This window comes from Zingiber officinale, chromosome 6B (assembly GCF_018446385.1).
Source record: "Zingiber officinale cultivar Zhangliang chromosome 6B, Zo_v1.1, whole genome shotgun sequence".
NCBI classification, from domain to species: domain Eukaryota; kingdom Viridiplantae; phylum Streptophyta; class Magnoliopsida; order Zingiberales; family Zingiberaceae; genus Zingiber; species Zingiber officinale.
In genome coordinates, this window is record NC_055996.1 from 120,554,242 (window position 1) to 120,579,186 (window position 24,945).

Here is a 24,945-nt window from a genome sequence, read left to right on the forward strand (position 1 = left end):
AATATTATGAGTTCCAATTCGACTCAAAAATAAATATCAAACATGTTCAAATTTGATAATTTTAAATATAAATCAAATATTTTTGGAACTAGGCTCACGAACCAGCTCCATTTGCAGCTTGCACCCCTTGTAAGGGCAGATGGGAGCGTGCGCAGGTGAAGGTGGTTTTGTCACTTCAATGGTTTTTTATTTAGTGGCCGATAGATATCGACAGTGCAAAACTAAAAATATATTAAAATCATACTATAAACAAAAAAATCACTTTGCAACTAATTACCACTCCTAATCTTGCACGCGCGCGCGCGCACACACACACACAAAAAAATAAAAATAAAAAAATAAAAAAAATAAATAAACACTGTTCAAAACTCTCATGACGATCTCGAATGTGGTAGGAATAAAATTTTATTCAGAAGCAGCAAGCTTTCATACACAAAATTAACCTTCAGTTTGACCTTCTACATGACTGGTAAAAGAAAACTTAAAACTGTTTTAGGGTATAGACTCGGGGACTTATGTTCATCCATGCGACGGGTGCTTATGCAAACCTCAACAATGTAACTGCTACCAATGCCATGACTCTAAAGAGAATCTCATTCATACTTCTTTTAACCATGCCAGCTATTTCTTCCTCCTTGAGATTCATCTTGCCCGAATTTTTGCTAAGATAAACAAACGTATCTCTCAGTCCGTTGATCGCCCGCGAAAGCCAGAAGAGGCCAAGTCCAAATCCAGTACTGAAAACCTTGGTTGCACACAGAGCTACCCTTCCACATGCCACTTTGCATGCGACAGCAAAAATAATGGCTAGGCCCGTACCGGCAATTGTGGCAGATATCTTAGTGAGTAATTGGCTTATCTCAGGGCCTGATTTCTTTAGGGAAAGTATGGATGTGCAGCCATTTTCATTTAGGAGAACAGAAAGAAGTCTTTCAAGGGCATGAAAAGAGTTCCTCTGATACGGGTCTTGTTCTGCTGATTTCTTCTTTTTCTTACTCATCGCTTTCCGCTTAGGGACTCCAGGGCTATATCAGAAAAAGGTCGACATAAATTATTAACAATAATGTAAAAGAATCTCAACATAAACTTGAATTCATATAAAGGTGTACCCTTTCAGAGGGGCGACGGTTGCTGAGGTAACCTGTTTCAGGGCTTGTGAACGTCCTCGACCCCTCCTGCACATATGCAATCACCGATTAGAGATGGTCAATTCCATTCACATTCATGCTAGAGGAGGTTTATCCTGATTTGAAGTTTCTATTTTTTTTTTTTTTTTTTTGGATACAGGAGCAATAGCAACTTCTCTCATGATATAACTGTCATGAGCAATAGCAACTGCTATGCAGCTTTCATATGAGAAATAGCAAACGTTGCCATGATATAATTGTACAAAGGGCAGCTCGGTTTACGAAACTCCTGCTAATACGGAGTCCCTGGGAAAGGTCTTACCCTGCTTTGCAAGAGACTATTTCTAAGGCTTGAACCCATAATCTGTCACAAGGCAGCAACTTTACAGTTGTGCCAAGGCTCCCCTTCATGATATAATTGTACAAAATGGGGAAAAAAATGCTCATCCTAAATGAAATGTACTTCCTTTTTAGCAATAACATGTTATGATATGTAAACTCTAAAATATGAATACAAAAACAAAAGACTTCGCAGAAGCACTATTCTTGATGTGAGTTATTAGCTATTGCATGGATGAAGACTTTATATAAGACAGAAGATTTGGAATGTACTTAAAATTGCATTAATACTCAATTTAAACAAAACATAACAGTCTAACAAGCATAGGTTAGCATTTATTAAATCATCCAACCAGCACAAACTTGATAATTTTCTAAGTGAGAATGTTGCACTTCCTGTTTTCCCCCATTAACATTTTTGTTCCTTTCTTAGCTACTTACAAAATCTCTATATGTTCTTGTAACATTTTGTCAATGTTGCAATCTGTGGCAAGGTTAGCAGAAGTGGTTCATACCTTATAAACATGCATTGAGCTAAACTGTGTCAAAATCATTTGTTTTCCCACAAAACAATGGTGAGTGGTGATCATTTGATGCAAGTTTCCTGATGTGAAAATAAGTTTATGAATTGTCTATGAGCTATTGTGTGACAATAATTCCACCTAGTTTCTGAGGTTTGAATTTCACTCTCTGCGAGGACTAAGGTAGGCCAGGCAATAGGATGTTTGACCAATAAATAAATAAGCTTACACTAGTAAGGAAAAGTTCAGGTTAACATTAGATGGACAACGTGTAGGATTTGGGTAGAATTGTACTTAGGTTTCAGTAAATTGAATCCGATAAACTCTGTAGGTATGATAATTAGATGACAATCAAGCATATAAATTAGTTGAAATTATACGCATGCAGGCTAGCAAAGAAGATTAAGGACTTGATTCACTTTATTATATGGCATAATTGGCTATATGCTGCAAAATTGAAATTAATTATACTTGAATTGTTTATTTTTTGTCCTTCAAGCTAGATCCATAAAAGAAACCTAAGATCAGGCTATATTTTTACAAATTCACACAAAACATAAAGTTGTATGGAAAATATTCTCCATGTATAAACAGCTTAACGTTTAGCTATCAAATTATCAATTGGGCTCTTAGAAATTTAAACCTTTTGGTGATAGCAAAAGTGAGGGGAACAAACTTTGAAACTAAGAAAGGTATGAACGAGAAAACGGAAGCGGAAAACAGGATTGAAGTAAAAGGATAAGTATTTAGAGAACTTACTAAATTACAGACACTTCTTACTTCTAGAACTTGCCCGAGTAAGGCTCAAGTTAGGCTTGAATGCCTTGCAAAGGCTCCTGAACTTGTATTATATAGAAGAAAGGAGAAAGCCTCGGGTGCTCAGTGGGCCTCATCGGCAGGATTTCACCTTATCTGATAAGATCGAGTATGAGATGTCTTTATTTAAAGAAGGATATTATTCCTTCTGTGACATGACTAAAGAAGGATTTGATTCCTTCTTTTACAAAGCACACAGTACACTCAGGTCTATTGACATGACTAAAGAAGGATTTGATTCCTTCCTTTACAAAGCACACATCACACTTAGGTCTATTGACATGACTAAAGAAGGATTTGATTCCTTCCTTTACAAAGCACACATCACACTTAGGTCTATTGACATGACTAAAGAAGGATTTGATTCCTTCCGTTACAGCACACTTAGATTTTGAAATTAGACATGCGTCGGACCGCATCACTTAGTAGATACGCTATCTGCTCCAGTTGTTGATCAATTTGTCTTGTAGCTGGTAACCAATCATGCCACCAGTTATCCTTTGTACTAAGAGATTGACACTCCCGTACCTTGAGCATGTGTACTATACGTAGACATTGGAGTGCATTTTGTGCTTGTACTGCCAATTGCTGTTGTATTTGGTGAAGTTCTTCTCGTCGTTTGTCATCAGCTTCAAGGCTGATAGGGTATGATTTTGACTTGAGGTTCTGCTGGTATTGCTCAACCAATGAGAAAGGCTGTTGAATGCCTCCGAGAGACTCTCCTCCGCCTTCGGTGTTGGTGTTTGTTGGATTTCCTGTAGAGCCTGGGGGATTAACCCCAGACCATTGAGAATTGCTTCCGGCCATTCTGAAATAGTAAGGCAAGTGATTAGTCGGGATAATGAATCCGCAAGTAAATTATCCTTGCCTTCGATATGTTCAAATTTAATACGAATGTCAGTGCCGGTTATATAATCTGTGAATGTCAGCCATCGAATCCTTGAAGGTTTATTGGTTGTTGTTTTCTCGAAAAAGCTAATGATAGCTTGACAGTCGGTTCTGATGATTAATTCTTTCTTATCTAGATAATAAATCTTCAAAGCTTCCAGCGTGTTCATTACAGCATAAATTTCAGCGTCTATAGTGGATTTTGGTGGTGCAAATTTTCCACTAGCATAAGCACATACCTTTTCTAGGGATCGGGGGTCAAACTTACAATGTTTCCACTTGCAGACTCCACCCCAGCCATCTGAGCAACCATCAGTTTCAAGGATAATAAAACTTTCTTCAGGAGGTATTTCTAGATTTGGAAGGTTCGAACTGTGTTTTTGATTTGTTTGACCAGAGACCAATCCTGGGAGTTCATACGTTTATCACCAGTTGGGCTTATTTTTGCATATAAGGGGCTAAGTAATTTACCCAGATTAGGAATATAATTCCTTGCGTAATTAAGGATGCCTAGCCATGAGCGCATCCCCTTCTTTGTCATGAGATCTTGAAATTCAGTAATTTTGGTAATGATATGAGGTTGAAGTTTGATTTGTCGATTGCCTAGGACAGCACTAAAAACTCAATTTCTGGAACTACTATTTTTAACTTGGTTGGGCTCAGTATCAGTCCATTTTCTTGGCAAATAGTAAGCATGATTTTTAAATGCTTTGCATGCTCCTGTTCTGATTTTGAGAAAACCAGTATGTCATCTATGTATACGACAATGAAATCTTCTGTGCCTTTGAAGCATGCATCCATTTTTCTTTGAAAAATTGCAGGTGCATTTTTTAGATCGAAAGGTATAACGAGCCATTCATAAAGCTCGTTTGGTACCCAAAAAGTCGTCCATTCTATGGACTCAGGATGCATCGCCACCTGGTGAAAATCGCTTTTTAAATCAAATTTTGAATATAATGAACTTGTACCAACCTTTTGTAGTATCGTATTGACCCCTGGGAGACTATATTGGTCTTTATTGGTCAGATCATTAAGCCGTTTATAATTAAAGACCATTCTCTCTTTGCCCTTCCTTTCTTTACCCGTGATGGGGTCAATAGTCGTACCAGAATTAACAATGATTGCTGTCGTACAATGCCGACTCTTGCTGGGTCGTATAACCTTGAGCTTCAGTAATGTCTTAACATGTTTAGTGAAAGCTGATTTTTGCATTGGAGTTAAATGTTTAATAGTCTGGTCTTCAATGATGAAATCTGAATTTTTAATATCCAAATAGCACAGGATTTTATTTTTCGCCCAATGTTGTAATGGGTTTTCTCCAATATAGCCTTGTTGTTCTAATTCTTTTAGCAAAGGCCCAAACTGCTCAGAAAAGGCTTGTGAAGACTGGCCAATAGAATAGAATACCACTTCTTTTATTTGTAAATATTCTTCTTCTTCGAGATCAAGCTCTTGAATTGCTGCCTGTGTATTTACTACGGGAAGAGTGTTTACGACAGTCAGGTTTTTGTAAAAAAATAACAATGTTACCTTCTATACGTACTCCTCCATTCATTGCTCGAATAAAATTGCAGCCGATAATCATCTGAATTTTGTCTCCCAAGATCATAGGGAAACTGTAGGTGTATGGCATTCGGAAATTATTATCACCAATTGTCATTTTCCCTGGTTTCAACTTCAACTTTGCTGTTTGCTGTGAATTAATGTCGGAGAAGTGTACTAGAAAAGAATTTTCTTCTAATGCTTTGCTTGGTACCGAATGTTGATCTACACAACAGGTAGTAGCTCCAGTATCTAAAATTTCCCTTAAAATAAATTTTGGGATACCTGGAATATCAATTTCCACCTGAAGATTATATAATAGAATTTTGACAAGTCGGGGACTTGGACTTCCTTGAGTTAAAGAAACTCTTTCAGTTGCCTCTGTATAGAGCACATGAGCAAGTTGTGAAGAAGTGACCAAATCATTTTCTTCATCTCCTTCTTCTTCAAAGTCGGAGAATTTCCACCTGAAGATTATATAATAGAATTTTGACAAGTCGGGGACTTGGACTTCCTTGAGTTAAAGAAACTCTTTCAGTTGCCTCTGTATAGAGCACATGAGCAAGTTGTGAAGAAGTGACCAAATCATTTTCTTCATCTCCTTCTTCTTCAAAGTGTGTAGTGGCAAGATTTTCAAAATCACGTTGAAGATCCCGTTCTAGATTAAGTTCTTTATACAGATTCTTATAATAAGAAACTTCCTGCTTTAGCCTTTCTATTTCAGATTCACACCAGGAAATGTATTTCTGTTGTTCCTGTAACAAATTTCTGTTGTTCCTGTAACAATTTGTTAGGAAAGAAAGGAGTGGAAGAAGGTAGTATTGGTACCTTTTGCCCAAAATAATATGGGCCGCATAAATTGCATGCAGTTATTAAACAATTTGGGCAATGAATCCGTGCCCTCTTCTGTGTGTCCCTTTGGCATCCTGTGCATTTAATAGGTTGCGGGGGATAAGTGTCCACATTGGCTATCCATTGATGGGCACACTCATACTGCTGATCTGTCACTTTAATCTGTGGTCGATAACCACCATCTATTTGTCCCAGCATAAAAATATTTCCAGAGAGTATTAACGTTTGTATTGACCTTTGTAGATCATTTGTTTCCTCCCCCTCTGAAATGTTGTAGATAGCATCACTAAGGTTTTCACCTTCTTGGACAGAGAGAATTTCTCAGTCATCGGGAATATCAAGTTGCTCAAACATAGCAACCCTTTTACTGCTTCTTTTGTTGTTCGAACAATCTCGTGCAAAATGTCCTTCCTGTCCACAAAGATAACATTTGTTTTTTTTTATTTTTTAATAAATGCTTACGTTTTTCCACCCTTGCATGTGTATCATGTGGCTTTCCTTTATAAGTTCTGCTTCTTCGTAAGTCATACTTCTTTGTGCCCGATCCTGATCCTTTGTAATACCCTGGGATAGGTATTTGACTACAAAAGGATAGGCCTTTTAATGATCTCTTGAAAGCAGCATCTTTGCAAAAGTTACAAAAGGATAGGCATTTGTGTGCTTTGTAAAAGAAGGAATCAAATCTTTCTTTAGTCATGTCACAGAAGGAATAATATCCTTCTTTAAATAAAGACACCTCATACTCGATCTTATCAGATAAAGTTAAATCCTGCCGATGGGGCTCATTGAGCACCCGAGGCTTTCTCCTTGCTTCTATATAAGACGAGCTGAGGAGCCTTTGCAAGGCATTTAAGCCTAACTTGAGCCTTACTCAGGCAAGTTCTAAAAGTAAGAAGTGTCTGTAATTTAGTAAGTTCTCTAAATACTTATCCTTTTACTTCAATCCTATTTTCCGCTTCCATTTTCTCGTTCATACCTTTCTTAGTTTCAAAGTTTGTTCCCCTCACTTTTGGTATCAAGGAGTCACCAAATCAAATTCATCATAATATCAAAAGGAGGTCTTTTATCTGGATCCACATATTGTTCTTGGATCAATCCAATCCAACTTGCCTGCCAACATGCAGGGAGAGCATTTGACAGTTAGAATATAAACATGTAGATTGTACCAACTTAAGCTCCTATTGAGAGATCAGTCAATCATAACACTCTTTTTAAACACTATGCAAGGCTATTGATGATATCTAAACTCAGAAAAGGTTAATCACATAGGAACACAGCATCTGAATATTAAACATATCAAAGGAAGTGAGAATACAGCTCCGAGTAACAGTCCTACAATATAAACAGTCATTCCGACCAAATATGTTGGAATTAGTTGAAAAACAATAATAATAATAATAAAAAAAAGGGTGTATATACCTTGTGAAATATGGGACCAGCAATGACTTTTTACAGCCAGTTGGTGATCTTTTTGGCAGATCAAACTCTGCAACAATTGATACAAGATCTTCTATTTTAGCTACATTGTCAGGGAGCAGAAGCTGCCCATCTGGATGTTCTGTAAAGTATATATCAGGCAAGTTCCTAACAAAGTCCAACTGAAGCTCTGGTGTAATCTGTTTCGGTATATGCAATGGATGGTGAGGATCAGTCATCTCAGCATCATAAACAGAAAATTTGTCATCCAAAAGTACACGGTGAGGATGTAACATGTCAATAGCCTCATCATAAAGACCCATAACTTCTGAAATCGTAGAAACATCCAGGTCTTTGCCTTCAGCAAACTTCGATCTAGAGCTTAGAAATTCCATGATCTTTTCATTTCTTATGCACTTCTCTGCAATTCCAAAGCTGAACAGCACTGAACTAACATGTGGATCTGTTGTGGAATAGAGAAATCAAGTTGTTAACTTTAGAATTTTTCCAAGGAGGAAAATCATAATCTTAACAAAAGAATTAAGAACAAAGATGTTGACAATTTCAATTTGCCCAATTCTTTTATGCCAATAAAAAAACCTTTTAGTAGTATTCTATCAAACCAACGGTAGAATTTGTAAAAGCTATACTGTTATACTATTTGAGAGTAGCACAACAGCAATACATGAGCATACATGCCAGCATAAATACATGAGAACTCATAAAGACATCAAAATGAAGGTTTTAGAGTATAACTGGTTGGATTTGCTTACACACTACTTTTGTACTGGAATTCAACATATAAACTATTTGTAGTGAATTGCACAATGCTTTAAACAGTGCGCAAGCCTACAGCAGAAAAATTATAGGTAACCTTATCAGTTTGTCATTCCTTCTTGAGAAATTATCTCGTTGACTTGAGAAATGATACCTTTAAATAGACTTGTAGGAAATTAAGGCATATATTCCCCATAACAAGCATATGAGAAATTAACAAATATTAATTCTTTACATTTATTGAATAAACTGAACCCATCTAAACAACGGCAAATATGGTATATGACTTTAATTGTTATAACTTTATATAAACTGCAGACCTTGGACATCCATAAGCACATTTTGTTCAATCATAGGATATATCCTTGAAGATTGATTCTTCTCCAATAACATATACATTGGGAGGAGCAGTTTCTCGAACTGGTGTGCATTGAACTGAACAGAACCAGATTTCGGTGCCTCTTGTTTTATACCATGAAATGGTAAGGCAGAATGAAATTCCTGAAGTATCAAAAATAAAAGTGAACATGCTGTGTTTGTGTGTGTATATATATATATATATATATGTATTCAGGAAATCATAAGAAAAATGATGAGAATATGACAAACATAGTAATCTCTTTTTTTTCATCAGGCAAAAATCCAAATATATAATAAGAGATTGGCATAAAACTTAAAGTTTCCATACTAAAAAAAAACTATTGCAAATGGTAATATGGCATGTCAGATTAACCATGACCATATTGATTTAGTAGTTTAATGGCAAGTGAAAAGATTATTTATTTTCTTTACCAACAAAAAATATGTTTCTTGAAGGAAGGAATATAGTATAAAAGTATCCATTATGTCTCATGATTCCCTTGAAAAATCTAAACACATGAAAATTGTCAAACCACATTCATAGAGTGCACCAAAAGTCCAACACGTCAGTAGAAGCACGTTTATAAATTTGTAAGAAAGAAGGAATAGTACAATAAACATGCATACAATTGTAGCATACTCATTGAATAATGAGGATCAGATGTAAGGACGAAACAATGCAGGAATTCACTTCCTCCCACATTAAATAATGAATATTATGCCTAGATAAATTAACTTCTACTGCTAATAAGCTTCTGTCCATTAGAAAGAATGTAGCCCTTGTTCCTCTTCTGTTATAGCTATAAAAACAAAAAAAGATGGAAGGGGTCAGCAGCCATCCCCTGAATGGGCGCTGCTTCTCAACGAGCAGATGGCCAAGGCGACACGTCTCCCTCCCTCTCATGTGACCACAGCCACTGCCAATCACCCCCATCCTCCAATCACAACAATCCCCACTAACACCCCTTTTCTCCAATTTCCACTATAAAAGAAATCCATTTCCCATTCTATAACCCATCAAGAACCATTTTTCTCCTCCTCTAAGAACACTAACCCTCTCCTCTAAGATTCCATTCCGTCGTGGTGAATCATGGTTAGCTGTCCCCTACATGAGAGTGAGATGTGACATTATTGGTGAGATGAGCCACCACTACCACTTCACTTGTGCAAGCATAACCAGCCAAGAGAGAACGGTGTCAAATAATTTCGGATTGGCTTGCGGGATGAGAATTTTTTTAAAAAAAATTTAAAACTAAAGTGGAAAAAATTTAATGGGCTTGTGGGCTTGGCCCGTCTAATTAGTAATACAAACTTTAAGATTTCAATATTTTCTATATTTTAATTTTTTATTTTTATTTTTTGGCAGGCTCGTGGGCTGACTCACAACCTTCCTTGGGTTGAGTTGGAGATTTCCCAGCCTGCCCCACCATATGATAGGCCACAGGTTGACCCATTTGATAACACTATATGTGAGGAATATTATAGAATCAAGACAATGATCCTACTAGAGGAGGTGAATAGATGACACTCAAATTCATTCATTTCCTCAGACAAACACAAACAATACAAGATTAGTAGCAAGGTGTTTGTGGATGATTGAATAATGTCAAGTTTATATGCAACGAAAATGAACAAAATAAAAAACAAGTAGATAATTTTATGCGGCTCAAAGACTCAGCTCCTACTACCCAATATATAATGTCACTAAATAGATTCACTACTACCACCACCCCTTCACAGTAGAAAACAAGGTCCACCCCTACAAAGATGAAGTCTCCATCTAACCAATAAGATTTTTTAAACTTAATAAACTTGACCCTGTTCAGGGATTTCACTCATAAAAGACCAAACTTATCTCCCTGATATTAAAAATGAAAGCTTGAGACAGAAAATTACTAAGAGCTTGAGATATGAAAGCATTCAATCTTTATATAAGCTCCTGAATCCTTTTGAGCATTGATCTTGATGAGCACAAGTGTTTGAGAGATATTTTCATCAATGTTGTAAGCCTAAAAGCCCACAAGAGCTTATAAATAAAATTCTTCAATTGATAGATTATGGTTGCCTCCAATCAACTAGATTGGCCAGAATTTGCCTATTGGGTGACAATGGGTACAAGGTTAGTTGATTGTTAATCTAGAGCAGTCGACTGTCAAGCCTCTAGTTAATCAGAAATTTCTTATAAATTGATTGTTACTCAAACAAAAATATTATAATTGACCAAAACCTTAATCCAGTTGCCTGCCAACCCTCAATCCTATCAACCCCGATTAGTCAATTTTAACAATATAGGCAAGTCTCCCTTCACTTACACCATAGGAAGCATGTCAAGTCCAAGACTTGAGCTGGGTCAACTATTCAATTTGATATCACCCTAACATCATGAGGCATCAACAAATAACCTTTAAGAACCTACCCACTACGAAATCACAACATTATTACAATACAAGGCATCAACAAATAACCTTTAAGAACCTACCCACTACGAAATCACAACATTATTACAATACATATGTCTGAAAGCAAAATCCAACATTACAATACACAGCATTATCACCCGTGCCTCTCGCATTATCACTAGTGACTCTCATGCCTATAGGTCTTTAGCTCCTCTCAAGCTCTAACTGCAACAACTTAATCTAAGCTTCTAGCTTCTGAGTCCATTAAGCTCTTCCCAAGCTCCTAATGCAACAACTAAATATGAGCATATTGCTCTTAAGCCCACCAAGCTTCTCCTTGAGCTTTAAGTGAAGCAACTCAATCCAATCCTTCAACTCTCAAGTACACTGAGTTCCATGTCAATAACTTGATCTCATCTAGCTCACGAGCTCTCTAAGCTCAAGTCCACCGAGTTCCTCAAGTTCCATATGCAATCTCTAAATTGAATCATTATGACTATTTACACACTTGATATACATATTAAATCCAAGAATACCTAACCTAAACCTTATTGCCAATACATCAAAACAATATAGACAAACCCAACCACAAGGCAAGAATTTCCCCAAGAGATGTCGCTTCTTAGGGCATTGACGTGAGATGAACATCTTTAGGACATTACCAAATAGCTCTCTTACATAATGCATGTCAAGCAACAAACCAAGGAACATGTAAGTGAAAGTAGTCAAGCACCAATTGGTTTCAACAAACAACATTCGCTTGAGGTAGGATCCATATATCTATTGTATGAGTCCTCTTCCATCATACAATATGTACGAGTAAAGCATGACAATGGATCTTGGACACAACGGAAGTGACTCTTTTTACGTCATTTACTCTTATCTAAGTGGATTGTTTCATTGACCTTAAATTAAACACTAATTTCTTAATGTTATTATCAAGTATAACTGCATACCACATACTTAGTTTACTCAAACTCATCATCAAGCTAATGATACAACTTTGTTGTTACTGGTATTGATAGTATTGATCCATACATGCATCTTACATGCTATATGTAATTGTTATTGATCTCCATCAGCTTATAGATTTAGTCATGAATATTTGCTTTTACTACTATGTCATAGTCAATCTACACAATCTGTGTAAGTTGTCCATTATAGATAGTCGTACACATCATGAGCATACACCAAATACCTCTCCTTCTACAAGGAGAAAACCCAAAAGGTCACAAGTTCAATCTTGTTATAATATATTAAAACCTGATATACAAATTCTTCATGTTGTTATTAGATTAAACCACTATACCTCGTATATGTACTTTGAAATGCTATATCATTTTGCATGTTTTGTTATTATTCACCTTCTTGTTATTGCACAAGATATTCCTATGGATTATTTCTCCTAGCATCTATAATTGCCTTGCATCTAGATTTACTAGAGGCGAGTATCGGAGGTGCCAAACATCATTAGATTAATCTGAGACGTGTTCTACGACTAGACTTTTCTAGAGTTTGTTTGTGGTTAGATGATGTTATTTCCTTTAGTTATCTACTAGTTTCTGTTAATAAAACTATGTCAACTTTATTTCTCTTAATACATGTTTGGCATTCTTGCTTCTATATGCTTAACAATTAGTATTTAGCTTCTAATAGTATCTTGTGAAGGTATTCCATAGTGCCCTGACATTCAGCACAAACAATGTTGATTGAATTATTGTAACGACAAGAGGATTCACAAGCTGATATATCGGAGTCAAGAACACACTAGGTCGTGACTTCTTCAAAATATGATGGGGACTCAAGACTCCACAATGCTGGCAAACAAGAAACTTGGGAAATTAAACATCAAAATTACTATAAACACTTTGAGTAAAGGGAGATGGACAAGCTCTTTTACATATCATTTTAGTACCAACATCTGTGTGACTCCCTAAAGTCTTGTACTTAAGAACTTTAGATGGCTAATTTTGCCTGGTAAGGAGTCAAGATGGAATTAGACTTGCATCTCTAACTAATATAAAGGGTTTGAGGAATTTCAAAGTGCAAGACCAATAGTTGAGTGGTAAAGCGGTGAAATTTAGATGGATGACAGTTTTTAACTTTTGCATAAAAATAGGCCTTTTTCTTCAATATTGGATACTGTACTTTTAACTGAAACCTAAGTTTGTGAGTTGCTCCATGAATAATCCAACTTCCACAATCTCTATAAATAATTAAATCTCAAAAATAAAAAATAAAAGTAAGGACGAAGTACAAATGTTGAACTTAACGTCTCATCTATACTATAAGCAACAAAACTCTCCACAAGTGGGGTCCTAAATAAGAGCTACTATGTCATATCATCAATGTAGAAATGAGATATAAAATGAATACAATTTTGAGAAATAATGTTGTGTGAAAGATGACTTGCATTATAAGTGAGAAAAAGAATAATGTTATGTGTGACTACTTTCTCGTATATGCTCCTTGAAATTTAATATAATCTAAAAAACAATAATGCTAACACAGAATCATGGTTACCAAAATCAAAATTAGAAATAAAAAAGCCTAAATATCAACATCGTATATTATCTACAATACGAATCCAATCAGAATGATTAGAAAAAGTAAAACACTAAAAGAATATAATTGGATAAAAGAAGATGATAGATAATAGATAATGTGCAATTATATATATATATATATATATTCTTCATCAAAGGAAGGAGTAGTACCTTCATGGTAATTGATGATGGAGTTGTCTCAACTTCGTCTAAGGAAGAAGGAGAAGGGAGCTCCAATGAAGGGAGAGCTCAATCATATGAATTGAATGACATGATAAGAAAAGAATCTCTCTCTTGATGATTTACTAGATGCAATTTCAGGTTTAAATAAGTATTTAAGTAAAACAAAAAGGAAAAATATGCATCTTAAGAAATTAGTAGGAGATTCTAGAAGGAAAATTAGAAAATGTGCCCCTTAGTGATAAGTTGCATAACTTAGAGGAAGAAAACAAGGGGGCTAAGGGAAAAAAATTAGATACCCTAAGGTTGCCCTAGAGAGATTCACAATTGGCTCTAAATTATTGGCCATGATCATAGAGAGACAAAAAGTGAATTTGGGGAAAAAATGGGCTAGGATACAAGGAGTTCAAGAATGAGAAGAAATATCATTGTCTAATTATTAGGGGACAAATAAAGACAAAGAGGGTGTTGGAGCAATCCCAATGGTTCGTGGGACCATGTGTTTTAGTGTTTGGGCAAAGGGTTTAAGTTAGGATTACCCTCGTTATTTGATATGTGTACTTGAGTTGTGCAGGACTGCAGGTGACACATGTGACTCAGGTTGACGACTTCGGGTCCGGTGAAGGATAAAGCATCCGAGGGACCGTGGACAAGGGCCGAGGGAAGCGACTTCGAGGCATACGCGAAGGATGGCATTGGGGACGAGCCGCGGGCTTGGATGCATCCGAGGGACGAGAGCCAAAGGAAGTAGGCTTGAATGCAAGAGGTCAAGGCTGCAAAGAAGAGTCAAGTGAGTCGTGAGGGTCCGAGTGCGAGAGAAATGTACTCGGGATGGGAAACCCTAAGTTTAGGGTTGTACGGTCGGTACTAGAACCGGTTCAGTGAGAGGTTACGTGCCGGAAATGGGGATCGATCGTGGTCTGGGACGATCGGTGATAGGATTGGAATGGCATCAATCGGTGGTGCAAGTACTAGTCGATGGTAACGAGGTTGATTTGTTCCAGCTCTATAAGAAGGAGCTTGGTATGGTCAGCGACGAAATTAGACTTGGTTAAGGTCTAATTAGTAGTCTACAAGTGCTCAAGAGTTTCCCTTGTGTCCAAGAGGTCTTGGTGAGTTTGTGGTGAGGTTTCTCCACCCACAAGGAGGTTTGAGCTAGCCGGAGTTTCCGGGGACTAATCCACCGACGGATTGAGGGATCGTCCACCTTACGGACACGCCGTGGAGTAGGAGCAAGTTATCTCCGAACCACGTAAACGAACGTGTTAGCGGTTTGCATTTCCATTCTTGTATTTAGTGTTTAGCTTTCTATTTGTGTTTGTTTGTATTCCGCTGCGTTAACATCGTAGAAAGCGAGTGTTTTGGGGGTGCCGTCTATCCAACCCCCCTTCAAGCCGGCCACCGATCCTCCAACAGAGGGTACATAAGAAATGGATTTCAAAGGAGTATTTAGTAAATCTGTTTGAGCCAAACCTATTTTGGGTGCCCAAATTCATCATTACTCCTTAGAGTATCTTAAGGTAGTCAACCACAATGAGCCACTCAATATCTATTATACATGTTTAACTTGATACATAGCATGGGTAGAATTGCAGGTTCACATAGCAAAATTAGGAATACCGTTATTTGCATGTCACGCAAATCATAGAAAGAACTTGACATTTGTATTAAAGAACTTCAGTATCAAGTGAGATGTTAAGGTGATACAATTGGTTCATAATGTTTGAAGGACCTTAAAGAATCATAAGAGTATCAATATAGTAATCATTGGCCAACTATGGGGAAGGTCAATATATTGATAGTGTATATTTGGCTCTAAGATCATGGTTGAAAATTTTATTTTGAAAATACAATTTAATATTTTGAAAACTTAGAGTTACTATTTTCAAAAGTAGGAATTCAAAACAAAGGCTATGAAGTTGATACACAATTGTGACTTTTCAAAATATTTTGAGTTTGTGTCAATTTTGAAAATTAAGATGAATTGTCATGAAAAATGTTTTTTTCAATGATAAATTGACTTGAGACAAACTTGGTTGCAAAATTTAAAAATTTTTCAAAGTGTGTATTTTTTATGCATTTATAAATTTGGCAAAAAGTTGCAATTAAAAGCAGAGTTGTCTAACTCAAGTGACCAGTTGGTTGGCTCCATGATTAGATAATTGGAGCCTGATGGTAGTCGACTATATCAAGGCAAAAAGTTTCAAGATTGTAACTTTCAACTTGTTTTGGGTCGATTAAACTTAGGGATTTCTTTAGATCCATGATAAGGTTTAGGAATACAAGTTTATCATAATTGTCATGATTTTAAATGAATTTCATGTCTCTAGATTGTAGTGTAATCTTTTTTATGTGTCAAAAAGGGAGAAGGGAAGAGGTTCAAGTTAAAAACTTAGTTTCTCCTCTTATTAACAAATTTATGAATTTGAATTTGTAATTCATGGCTCTAGGGGAGCTTAGGTGTAGAAGGAGCCTAATTTATGTCTCAAATTTAATTTATCATTTGTCTAACTTACACATATTGTCAAACATGCAATCAGGCCCTACGACATTGGCTCAATCATAGGTTTTGATGTTTTCGCAAAAAGTTTAAGATAGGTAGCATATGTATTTGATATATGTATTGGCTCATGTAGGATTTGGTGGATATACACGTGAACATAACTTGGTGTGGCTAAGGTCGGTGGTTACCAAATGGCTCCAGGTCCTAAGAGATCAAAGAAGGATCGAATGAGACATCCAAGGGACATTAGGACTAGGATTCAAAATCTCAAGCCATGTTGATGTTTTGATCGTGGACCTAAATGATACTGTTTCAATATCAAACTGATGTTTCAATGCATGATGTCGATGATAAATTGAAGGATGATAAATCAAAGGTGCAAGGAGGAAAAAACTGAAAAATAAAATAAGACAACTATATGTTTATTGTTTTGCTTTTCATCTAGAATGCTATAATTTGGACATTATCTAGTATGGAGACAAATTATAAAAAAAATAACAATATTATCTCAATTTTAATATGTCAAGTGGTGTCGAATATTAATATGAAATGATACTTGTTGACATGATTGACACATCGACACAGGAGACATTATCTCAGTGTCGAGTAGTATCAAGTGTCGAATAGTATCAAATTTTAGTAATTTATCAGAATGATATATTTTAGAGTTTAAAGACAATTGTTAAGATAGAAGATGATGAGTTGCTTGGAACCAAGAGCTTTAAATATTTAGGATTATTTTTACAAAATGATGGAGGGATTGAGAGAGATATCTTACATAGAATACAAGCAGGATGGTTGAAATGGAGGAAAGCATCGGATACATCTAAAACTTAAAGGAAAGCTCTACAAAACCATAATTAGACCTGTTATGTTATATGGAGTTGAATGTTGGGCTATGACTCGAACACATGAGCAGAGATGATGATGTTAAGGTGGATGTGTGGACATATGAGGATAGAGAGAATAAGAAATGAGAGAATTATAGAGAAAGTCGGAGTTGCATCTATTGAAGGAAAACTCCAAGAGACACGTTTAGGATGGTACAGGCATGTACTTAGATGACCAATAAATGTTCCAGGTGATATGAAACTATGACAAATATACATATCAAACGAGGAAGAGGAAGACCAAAAAAGACTTGGTTAACAATAATAAAACAAGATAAAATTTATTTGAAGTATGGATGATGATATAGTAGGAGATAGAGCTTAATGACATATAAAGATCCATATAGCCGACCTCATCTAGTGGAAAAAAGCTTGGTAATTGTTGTTATATCAGAATGATATTTTTCAACCGATTCACCCTATACAATATGAGATTTCAAACCATGATTAGGGCGAGAAGCATCAAAGTGTAGCTATGCTAGTGGAGGAAACTACGAAGGTGGAGCGTAAAGGATAGCCTATGAAGCAAGCCAAGGGTTTGGCTACATCTAAGGGACGAGAAGCCCGACAAGAGACAGCCTTATAGCAAAGGAGCTACAAAGTAAACTTTTAAGTAAGTTGAATTGAGAGATTGTACTTGGGAGAGATGATAACTCTTAACTTAAGCAAAGACTCCACCATTAGGATGGTTGTAGTACGATTTAATCGACGACTGAAGAGTCACTTCAGTCAATTGGTGGTTGAGTCAACCAAGTAGTCAACTCAGTATTAGCTAGCAATCAAAACATTTCGGTTCAAAACTATGTTTGAGGTCACACCTAAGTTTGGAGTTAGTCAACTGTTGAAATGGTTCAATAATTTGATAGTAGTTAAATCGACTGGGTAATCAACTCAAGTTGATCGACCAACAAACAGAATATTTTTATCTGTAGCTAAGTCAACTAGGGACTCGACTGACCAGGGATTAGTTGATTGATGGCAAGATTTAACTCACCAAAGTTATAGAGAAAAGTATGCATAACAATAGTCAAATGACTTAATTAGTATAGTATATCGGTCGACTAATCATGAAATCTAATCAACTGCTTGGCATCAACATAGTAGATGAACAACACCAGCGGAAGGTGATAAGGACTTACACAAGAGAAGCAATGGGTACATTTTGGAGCTAATATTCATAGTAATATTATTGTGCTCATTGTAACACTTCTCCCTCGTTCTAAGCCAAATTGTATAATCTTGTAAAAACTTATAAGAGATTTCTCCACTTCCAAAAGAAGTCCAAGAAGAAGAAATGCTAGTGGGGTTTAAGCCAGTTCAACCGGTCGGTTAATCAGTTTACCGATTTATCGGTTCCGATTAATTCTGGTTTACCATATTTTATATAGAACCGGTTAACCGACCGATATTCTTACCGGTTCTGGTTGAACCGGTTCCAACCGATTAACCTGTTCCAACCGGTTCCGGTCGATTAACCGGTTCCAACCGAGAACTGGTAAGAATAGGGTCTCGCCCCTGGGTAAGTGGACTTAGTGGAGGTTATTGGTTTTTTTTTTACAAACTAATTAACTAAAGTAGGCAAAGAAATGAGTCGACCGTCTCTCTCTAGCTCTCTCCTCCCAAATTCCCAAATTACGCCCTAAGTTTAGTTGATACGAGTTGTCTATCGTCGCTAGCGACCAGTGTAGAGTCATTGACGTCGTCCAAGGGCAGTCACTGCCACCGGCCATTCGGTGTTGCTGTGTTGCCAACGCCATCAACGATGGTTCAACCTTCTTCCGCGCCGGGCGGGGAGCTCCAATCCACCCAATCACATCAAATCAGAGGCCACCATGCCACTGGCGGCCACCGTCACCAACTCTGTCAAAGCGTGCAGAAGTAGTCACACAGGTCACCGTCACCACCGTAGCAAAAGAATTGAAAAATATATTGCAGAATAAATGTTTTGGAATAAAAGTTGTTGTTTTCTCATTTTGTGAATTGTCATTGACTTATTTGTGCTCAATATATTGCAGAATGATCCAATGGCAATTGTAGAATCTAACAAGAACACTGAAAGTGAGTGACGGTAGCTCATAATCGACTGAAGATATTAAGAATAAACGAAAAAGAGCTTGGGCGGTGTTGGTTCTCGAAAGAAGAATTCAATCGTCTGGGAGCATTTTGAAACTTATATTGATAAAAATGATGGAATTTAGAGGGTAAGGTGTTTGCATTGCAGTCATGTTTACTATGCGGATCCAAGCAAAAATGGCACTACATCTCTGCGGCAACATATTCCTAAGTGTCCAAACAATCGCACAACAGAAAGGACTCAAAGGTAATACAAAGTCAATTAACTTTTGCGGGAAGACAAGTTGATGAGGTGTCTGGCAAAGTAAAAGCCAATTTACAGGCTTGGAAATTCGATCAAACTATAGTTAGAAATGTTGTTTCTTATATGATCATAGTAGATGAGCTGCCTTTTAGATTTTGGAGTGTAAGGGTTTTCAATACTTAATGAGTGTGGCTTGTCCTTCATTTTCTGTTCCATCTTGGTCTACTGTTACTAGGGACTATTACAAGCTGTATATGGAAGAAAAGGATAAATTAAAGTCATTTATTAAAAATAAAAGTGGTAGGATTTGTTTGACGACTAATACTTGGACTTCAAAACAGAAGGAATGTTATATGTGTCTAACTACCCATTTTATTGATACTGACTTTAAGATGCATAAGCGAATTTTGAATTTTTGTCCTGTCTCTAGTCATAAAGGCAATGATATTGGTGAATTGATTTATAAATGCTTGCTAGATTAGGGCATTAATAGTGTGTTCACCGTGACAGTTGACAATGCAAGTTCAAATGACACAACAATTCTGTATTTGAAAAGAAAATTTATGAACTGGCCTAAGTGCATATTTGGGGGGGGCAGATGTCTCATGTTAGGTGTTTAACACATATTCTGAATTTGATTGTCAAAGATGGGTAGAGAATAACAGATGAATCAGTGGAGAATGTAAGGGCAACCAAAGTATATTAGAATGTCTCTTGTTAGGATTGGAAAATTCAAAGAAACAACTTTACTTGAAAACATTGAGTACAAGAAGCACCTTGCTTTGGATGTTCCAACTAGATGGAACTCCACATATATCATGCTTTCCTCATGTTTAAATGATATTCGAGTTTTTCAATCTTATGCTGAGAAGCATGGTGATATGGTAGTAGCTCTGAAAGAAGATGATCATAATGTGCCTTTTTGTAAGGATTGGGATAATGCAAAGAACTTGTGTGATTATTTGGAATGTTTTTATCATGTCACTAATGAAGTTTCTACCCGCAAGTATGCCACTTCGAATGAATTTGTGTCTCATATTAGTGAAATTGATGGTTTGATAAAAGAGTTGAAGAAGAGTCTTGATCTTAACACAAGTGAAACGACATATTTTATGGGTGAGAAATTTAACAAGTATTGGGGGGATATATCAAAGATGAACAAAGTTGTTTTTATGACTGTTGTTATGGATCCGAGACGAAAGTTGGGATACCTTTCTTTCATGCTTACAAATATATATGAGAAGGATATAGGTGGAACCTTATTTGATAGTATAAAACAAGCTATGGAGGAGATGTATGATGATTACAAGAGATTGTATGGGTCGGGAGATTCTTCACTTCATCCCAACTTCTGTTTCTTCAAGTTCACGAGATGTTCTTGTTTCAGATGCAACAAATTCTTATGTTTGTGCAAGAAACAGAGAAAATGTCGGACATCGATTGGAAATGCAGAATGTATTTCCAATCGAAAGTCAATGTTGTAACTGAATCAACTTCAAAATTGCAAAGGTATTTGGGTGAGCCAAACCATCCATATACAAAAAGGTTTGATATCTTATCTTGGTGGAGTAACAAGGCAAGATTTCCTATACCTTCTAAGGTGGCTCGCGATTTGCTTGCAATACCAATTTCTATGGTAGCCTCGGAATCAGCATTTAGCACTGGAGGTAGGGTATTAGATTTTTTTTTTGGAGTTCTTTAACTCCTAGAATTTTGCAAGCGTTGATTTGTGCTCAAGATTGGTTTCGGGCTACTGGGTCTCCAATGCCAGTTGAGGAGAATTTGTTAGAGTTACAAAAATTTGAAGCAGGTATTAAAGTTGACTATTTTAGTTTTTGTAATGTTTGATTTATATGAAATAAATTATTAACATATATTTTTTGTTATAGAATTGAACCCATCAGAAAAGGATTGTACTTTTCTCGATAATTTGTAACGGATTCTCTCTGCCAAGATCATTATGCAGAATTGAGAAGCAAATCAAGTGAGAGGCAAGTTTTATGAAAATTTTAAAATATATTCTCAATTTTTTTATTTTATATCTAAAAATTGGCAATTCACATTCTTTGCAATCCTTGTTTGAATCTTTCATTCTTATGTTAACGTTTCCGTTTCAAGACATTTGCAGATTTTAGATTTTGAAGTTGAAGAGTTAAAGCCTGAAGAGTGGAGAGTGAAGAGTGGAGAGTTCAATTTGCAATCCTTTAGAAATCTTGAATATGTGTTAGACAAAGAGACAATGTTTGATGTGTAACATGTGTTGATGTATTTTTAAGATATTTTTGAATGGATAAATTTTAGTTATGATGGTTAATGGTTATTTGGAAGATGAAGATTGTTGTTACATTTGATTGTTGTTATTTGTTAGTATAACATTGGATGCTATTTTATTTGATTTTATGACAGGGAATTTCTATCTAGTTAATAGTTATAGAAGATGCTCTGTCAAAATTATATGAATTAAAAATATATATAATATACTTATACAAATGGAAGTTGGAACTCTTAGTCTTAAGAACCCTTTAGACTTTATATAAATATATAAGGGAAAGTTTTTAAAAGGAGGTTATATAATTATTAAAACGGTATAAATTTTTCTAAATTCTTAAAAAGAGCGTTAGTATATATATCCTATCAATTACCAAACATGCTACATGTATGTATTTTTCACATAAAAAAATATTTTTTCACTCAAATTAATTAATACTAGTAGTTAACTCTAAAGTTTAATAAAATACTTATTAGAATTGATATTAACTTTCACTCAAAATTGTATAATTCAATTTGATGATTTAAATGTATAATAACAAAAATAATTCAAGAATTTTAGCTTTTAGTGTTATAACGAAATATTAAAATCTTTTATATGAAAAATGTACAAGTGGAAGTGTTAAAATTTTGTAGCACTAGGATGTATGCTTGTGCACATATTAAAAGTTTACAAAAGTTGCACCCTCTTTATTAATTATAAGATTTTTACTACCCTTTTTAAAAATTTTCCCAATATATATAATATATCATATATAATTAATTTTATAAATAATATTACCGGTTTACCAGTTAACTGGTTTTCTAGTTAACCAGTTAACCGATTATCGGTTAATCGGTTTATCGGTTAAACTGGTAAAAAAAATCCTAAACCGGTCAACCGACTGGTAAACCGGTCAAAACCAGTTAACCAGAACCGGTAAACTATCGGTTCCGGTCTAGTTTTCAATTTCCCGATTTTTTTGCACAGCTCTAGTCGGGGTGATTCGTCAAAGGATTATGGTCGTGGAGCAAAAATGAGAGTCCTGAACCACGTACATTAGTGTATTAGCGTTCGTATCCTTCTTTGTCATAATTTATACAAATTGCATCTATTTATGTCTAAGTCTTTTTCTTTTTCTTTATTTTTATGAAAGGTAAATGGATATCATCAAAATGTACAAAGCATACATGTGTCCTTGGGTAGCTGCTCATTTCTTATGAAATATCAGAACTGAGTAGATATCCAAGGTATATGGAACCATATGCATGTGTTTGTACTCTCATACATCTAACCCTCACATGAATACCAACCTCAAAGTCAAACAATCACTATCAAATATGTCATCATACCGCAGCCTGTCATGTAAGTGGCACTATAACCCTCCTGCGGCTGATGTAGCCTCCTCATGGGGTATGTGCAGCCTCCCTCCAAGCTCTAGATAGCACTGATCCCCTAGTGCATAAACGTCATGTATCGTGCACCTGAGTCTCCTCCGGACCCAAATAGCGTTGATCCCCTAGTAAATATGTGTCAAGCATCATGCACTTGAGTCTCCTCCGCTCCCTAGATATCTGATCTGCAATCCCCTCCGTGGCTAACGTAGCCTCCTCCCATGAAGCGTGTGGCATGCCCCTGATCTCCAGTCAGTGCAAATCCACCAGTCATGAGTCCAACCATTTGGAGGGAAATGCTCTTGCCTCCTGTGGCTCCTCCACTCTCACCCATATGTATCCCATTCATCCTCCTCCACTGAGATGATATGCTGGGGTATGTGCCCGGCTCCTCACAGTCCACCGCTCACCATCCAACATACCATCCTATCTCGACCCCTCACTTGTCATGACGCATGAATGACATGGCAAGCCGTCTGATCCACTATGCTCTACTAGCATCATGAATGTGTGTCCAACTGACCCACGCCCTCTCCAATCTGCAGTCTCCTCCTGTGACTAGTGGAGTCTCCTCCAGTGATGCATATGGTCCATCATCTCCCCCAGCAATGCAGATCTACCCATGTGTAACCATCCTGTGTCCATCCTCCTGGAGAGAATGAGCTCTGCCCCCCTGCGTCTCCTCTGCAATAACAGGAAGAATCACCATTCACGCCCACCCCTTCCAGCATTCCAGTCATCCATCATATCAGTCCCAACACTTAGGTTCTATTTAACAAAAGAGAAGATGTTTATTCATGTCTGAGACAGTTCACAAAACTCTTTGAAGGATTAGTTTGGCCTAGAGATTTATAGAAACCACTAGGATTCAAACAAAGAAACAAATCGAGAGGCAAGTAGAAGGAAAGGCCTCTCCTTACTGGAGCAACAACTCATAGGCAGTTGAGCTCATACGTCAAGGCTATCTGCAAAAATCAAGCTACAAGACCGATGATTGTGGGGTATTTCCGACCTTCACGATGGCAAAATTTCAATTCAAAACCACCTATCTAACATCCAATTGTTTCTTCAGGCCGACCTAAGAACTTTTTTCAAACACTCTGAACAAGGTCTTAACAATCCAAAAAAGAGGCAGAAGAAAAAGAATCAACAAAGAGGCAGAAGAAAAAGAATCAACTCAATCATGAAAAAACTAGATGTTCGGACCGGAACCTGTGTACCTTAGAAGGAGCCTTGTAGAATCCCTGATGGTCCTGTTGAAGGATGGTCGGCAAGAGGCCAGTAGAAGCGAGGAGGGAGAACTCCGCCATTCTTTGGATCCGAGGAAGCAGCACCACAACCAACAAGAATAACGACGATGTTTGCGATATAAGTTTGACGAGTTCAAGCAATTTGAGGCTGATGCGGATTTCTGCGGATCCCCGGCCTCAAAAAAAGAGCAGATCAAAGAGATAATAAAGAAAAGAAAAGGGAGGAAGAGGCGACGGTTTGGAATTGGATAGGTTTCGCACTTCTTGTGGCGTTGACAGGGTTAATTGGCTTCGAAAACTTCGACAACCAAAAATCTACTCGTCTTCCTTTTAGATGCCACTAGTAATTATCTTTGTTTTTCTCTCCCCCACACACTTATTCCAAACCAAAATAGATGACATTTTTCGATATATTTCTTTCTTTACTTGTATATATATATATATAAATGATATTTTAATTTTTTTCTAAAATTAAATAAGAACATTATGCTCATCTTTATATTATTTTTTACCTATTTAAGAAATATGGTCTAATTATTTCTCAAAAGAAAATGACAATAGCAACTATTTATATTAATTT

General features: G+C 36.4%; 1 protein-coding gene across 2 annotated transcripts; it reads right to left on the reverse strand.

The window, feature by feature from the left end:
- Positions 1–389: 389 nt before the first annotated feature.
- On the reverse strand, positions 390–24,672 carry LOC121989283. 2 transcript variants are annotated; one of them, XR_006114217.1, is made up of 6 exons: positions 6,062–7,173; positions 5,701–5,988; positions 5,222–5,537; positions 2,747–3,611; positions 1,110–1,175; positions 993–1,025 (listed from the first exon to the last, which is right to left on the reverse strand). XR_006114217.1 is itself a non-coding variant. In XM_042543225.1 (5 exons), the coding sequence occupies exons 1-5, from the start codon at positions 24,423–24,425 to the stop codon at positions 539–541; spliced, it is 1,284 nt and encodes a 427-aa protein (XP_042399159.1). In that variant the 5' UTR covers positions 24,426–24,672; the 3' UTR covers positions 390–538. The 2 variants fall into 2 exon arrangements, 1 of the variants encoding a protein (XP_042399159.1); XM_042543225.1 differs by lacking the exons at positions 2,747–3,611; positions 5,222–5,537; positions 5,701–5,988; positions 6,062–7,173 and adding exons at positions 7,505–7,964; positions 8,599–8,779; positions 24,336–24,672 and having other exon boundaries at positions 390–1,025.
- Positions 24,673–24,945: the final 273 nt, after the last annotated feature.

Coding starts and splice junctions, on each gene's coding strand:
- LOC121989283 (XM_042543225.1), bottom strand. CDS start 24,425: ATGGCGGAGTTCTCCCTCCTCGCTTCTACTGGCCTCTTGCCGACCATC. Junction 1,176..7,504: donor CTGGTCCCATATTTCACAAG/GTATATACACCC, acceptor GCATATGTGCAG/GAGGGGTCGAGGACGTTCAC. Junction 1,026..1,109: donor ACCGTCGCCCCTCTGAAAGG/GTACACCTTTAT, acceptor TTTCTGATATAG/CCCTGGAGTCCCTAAGCGGA.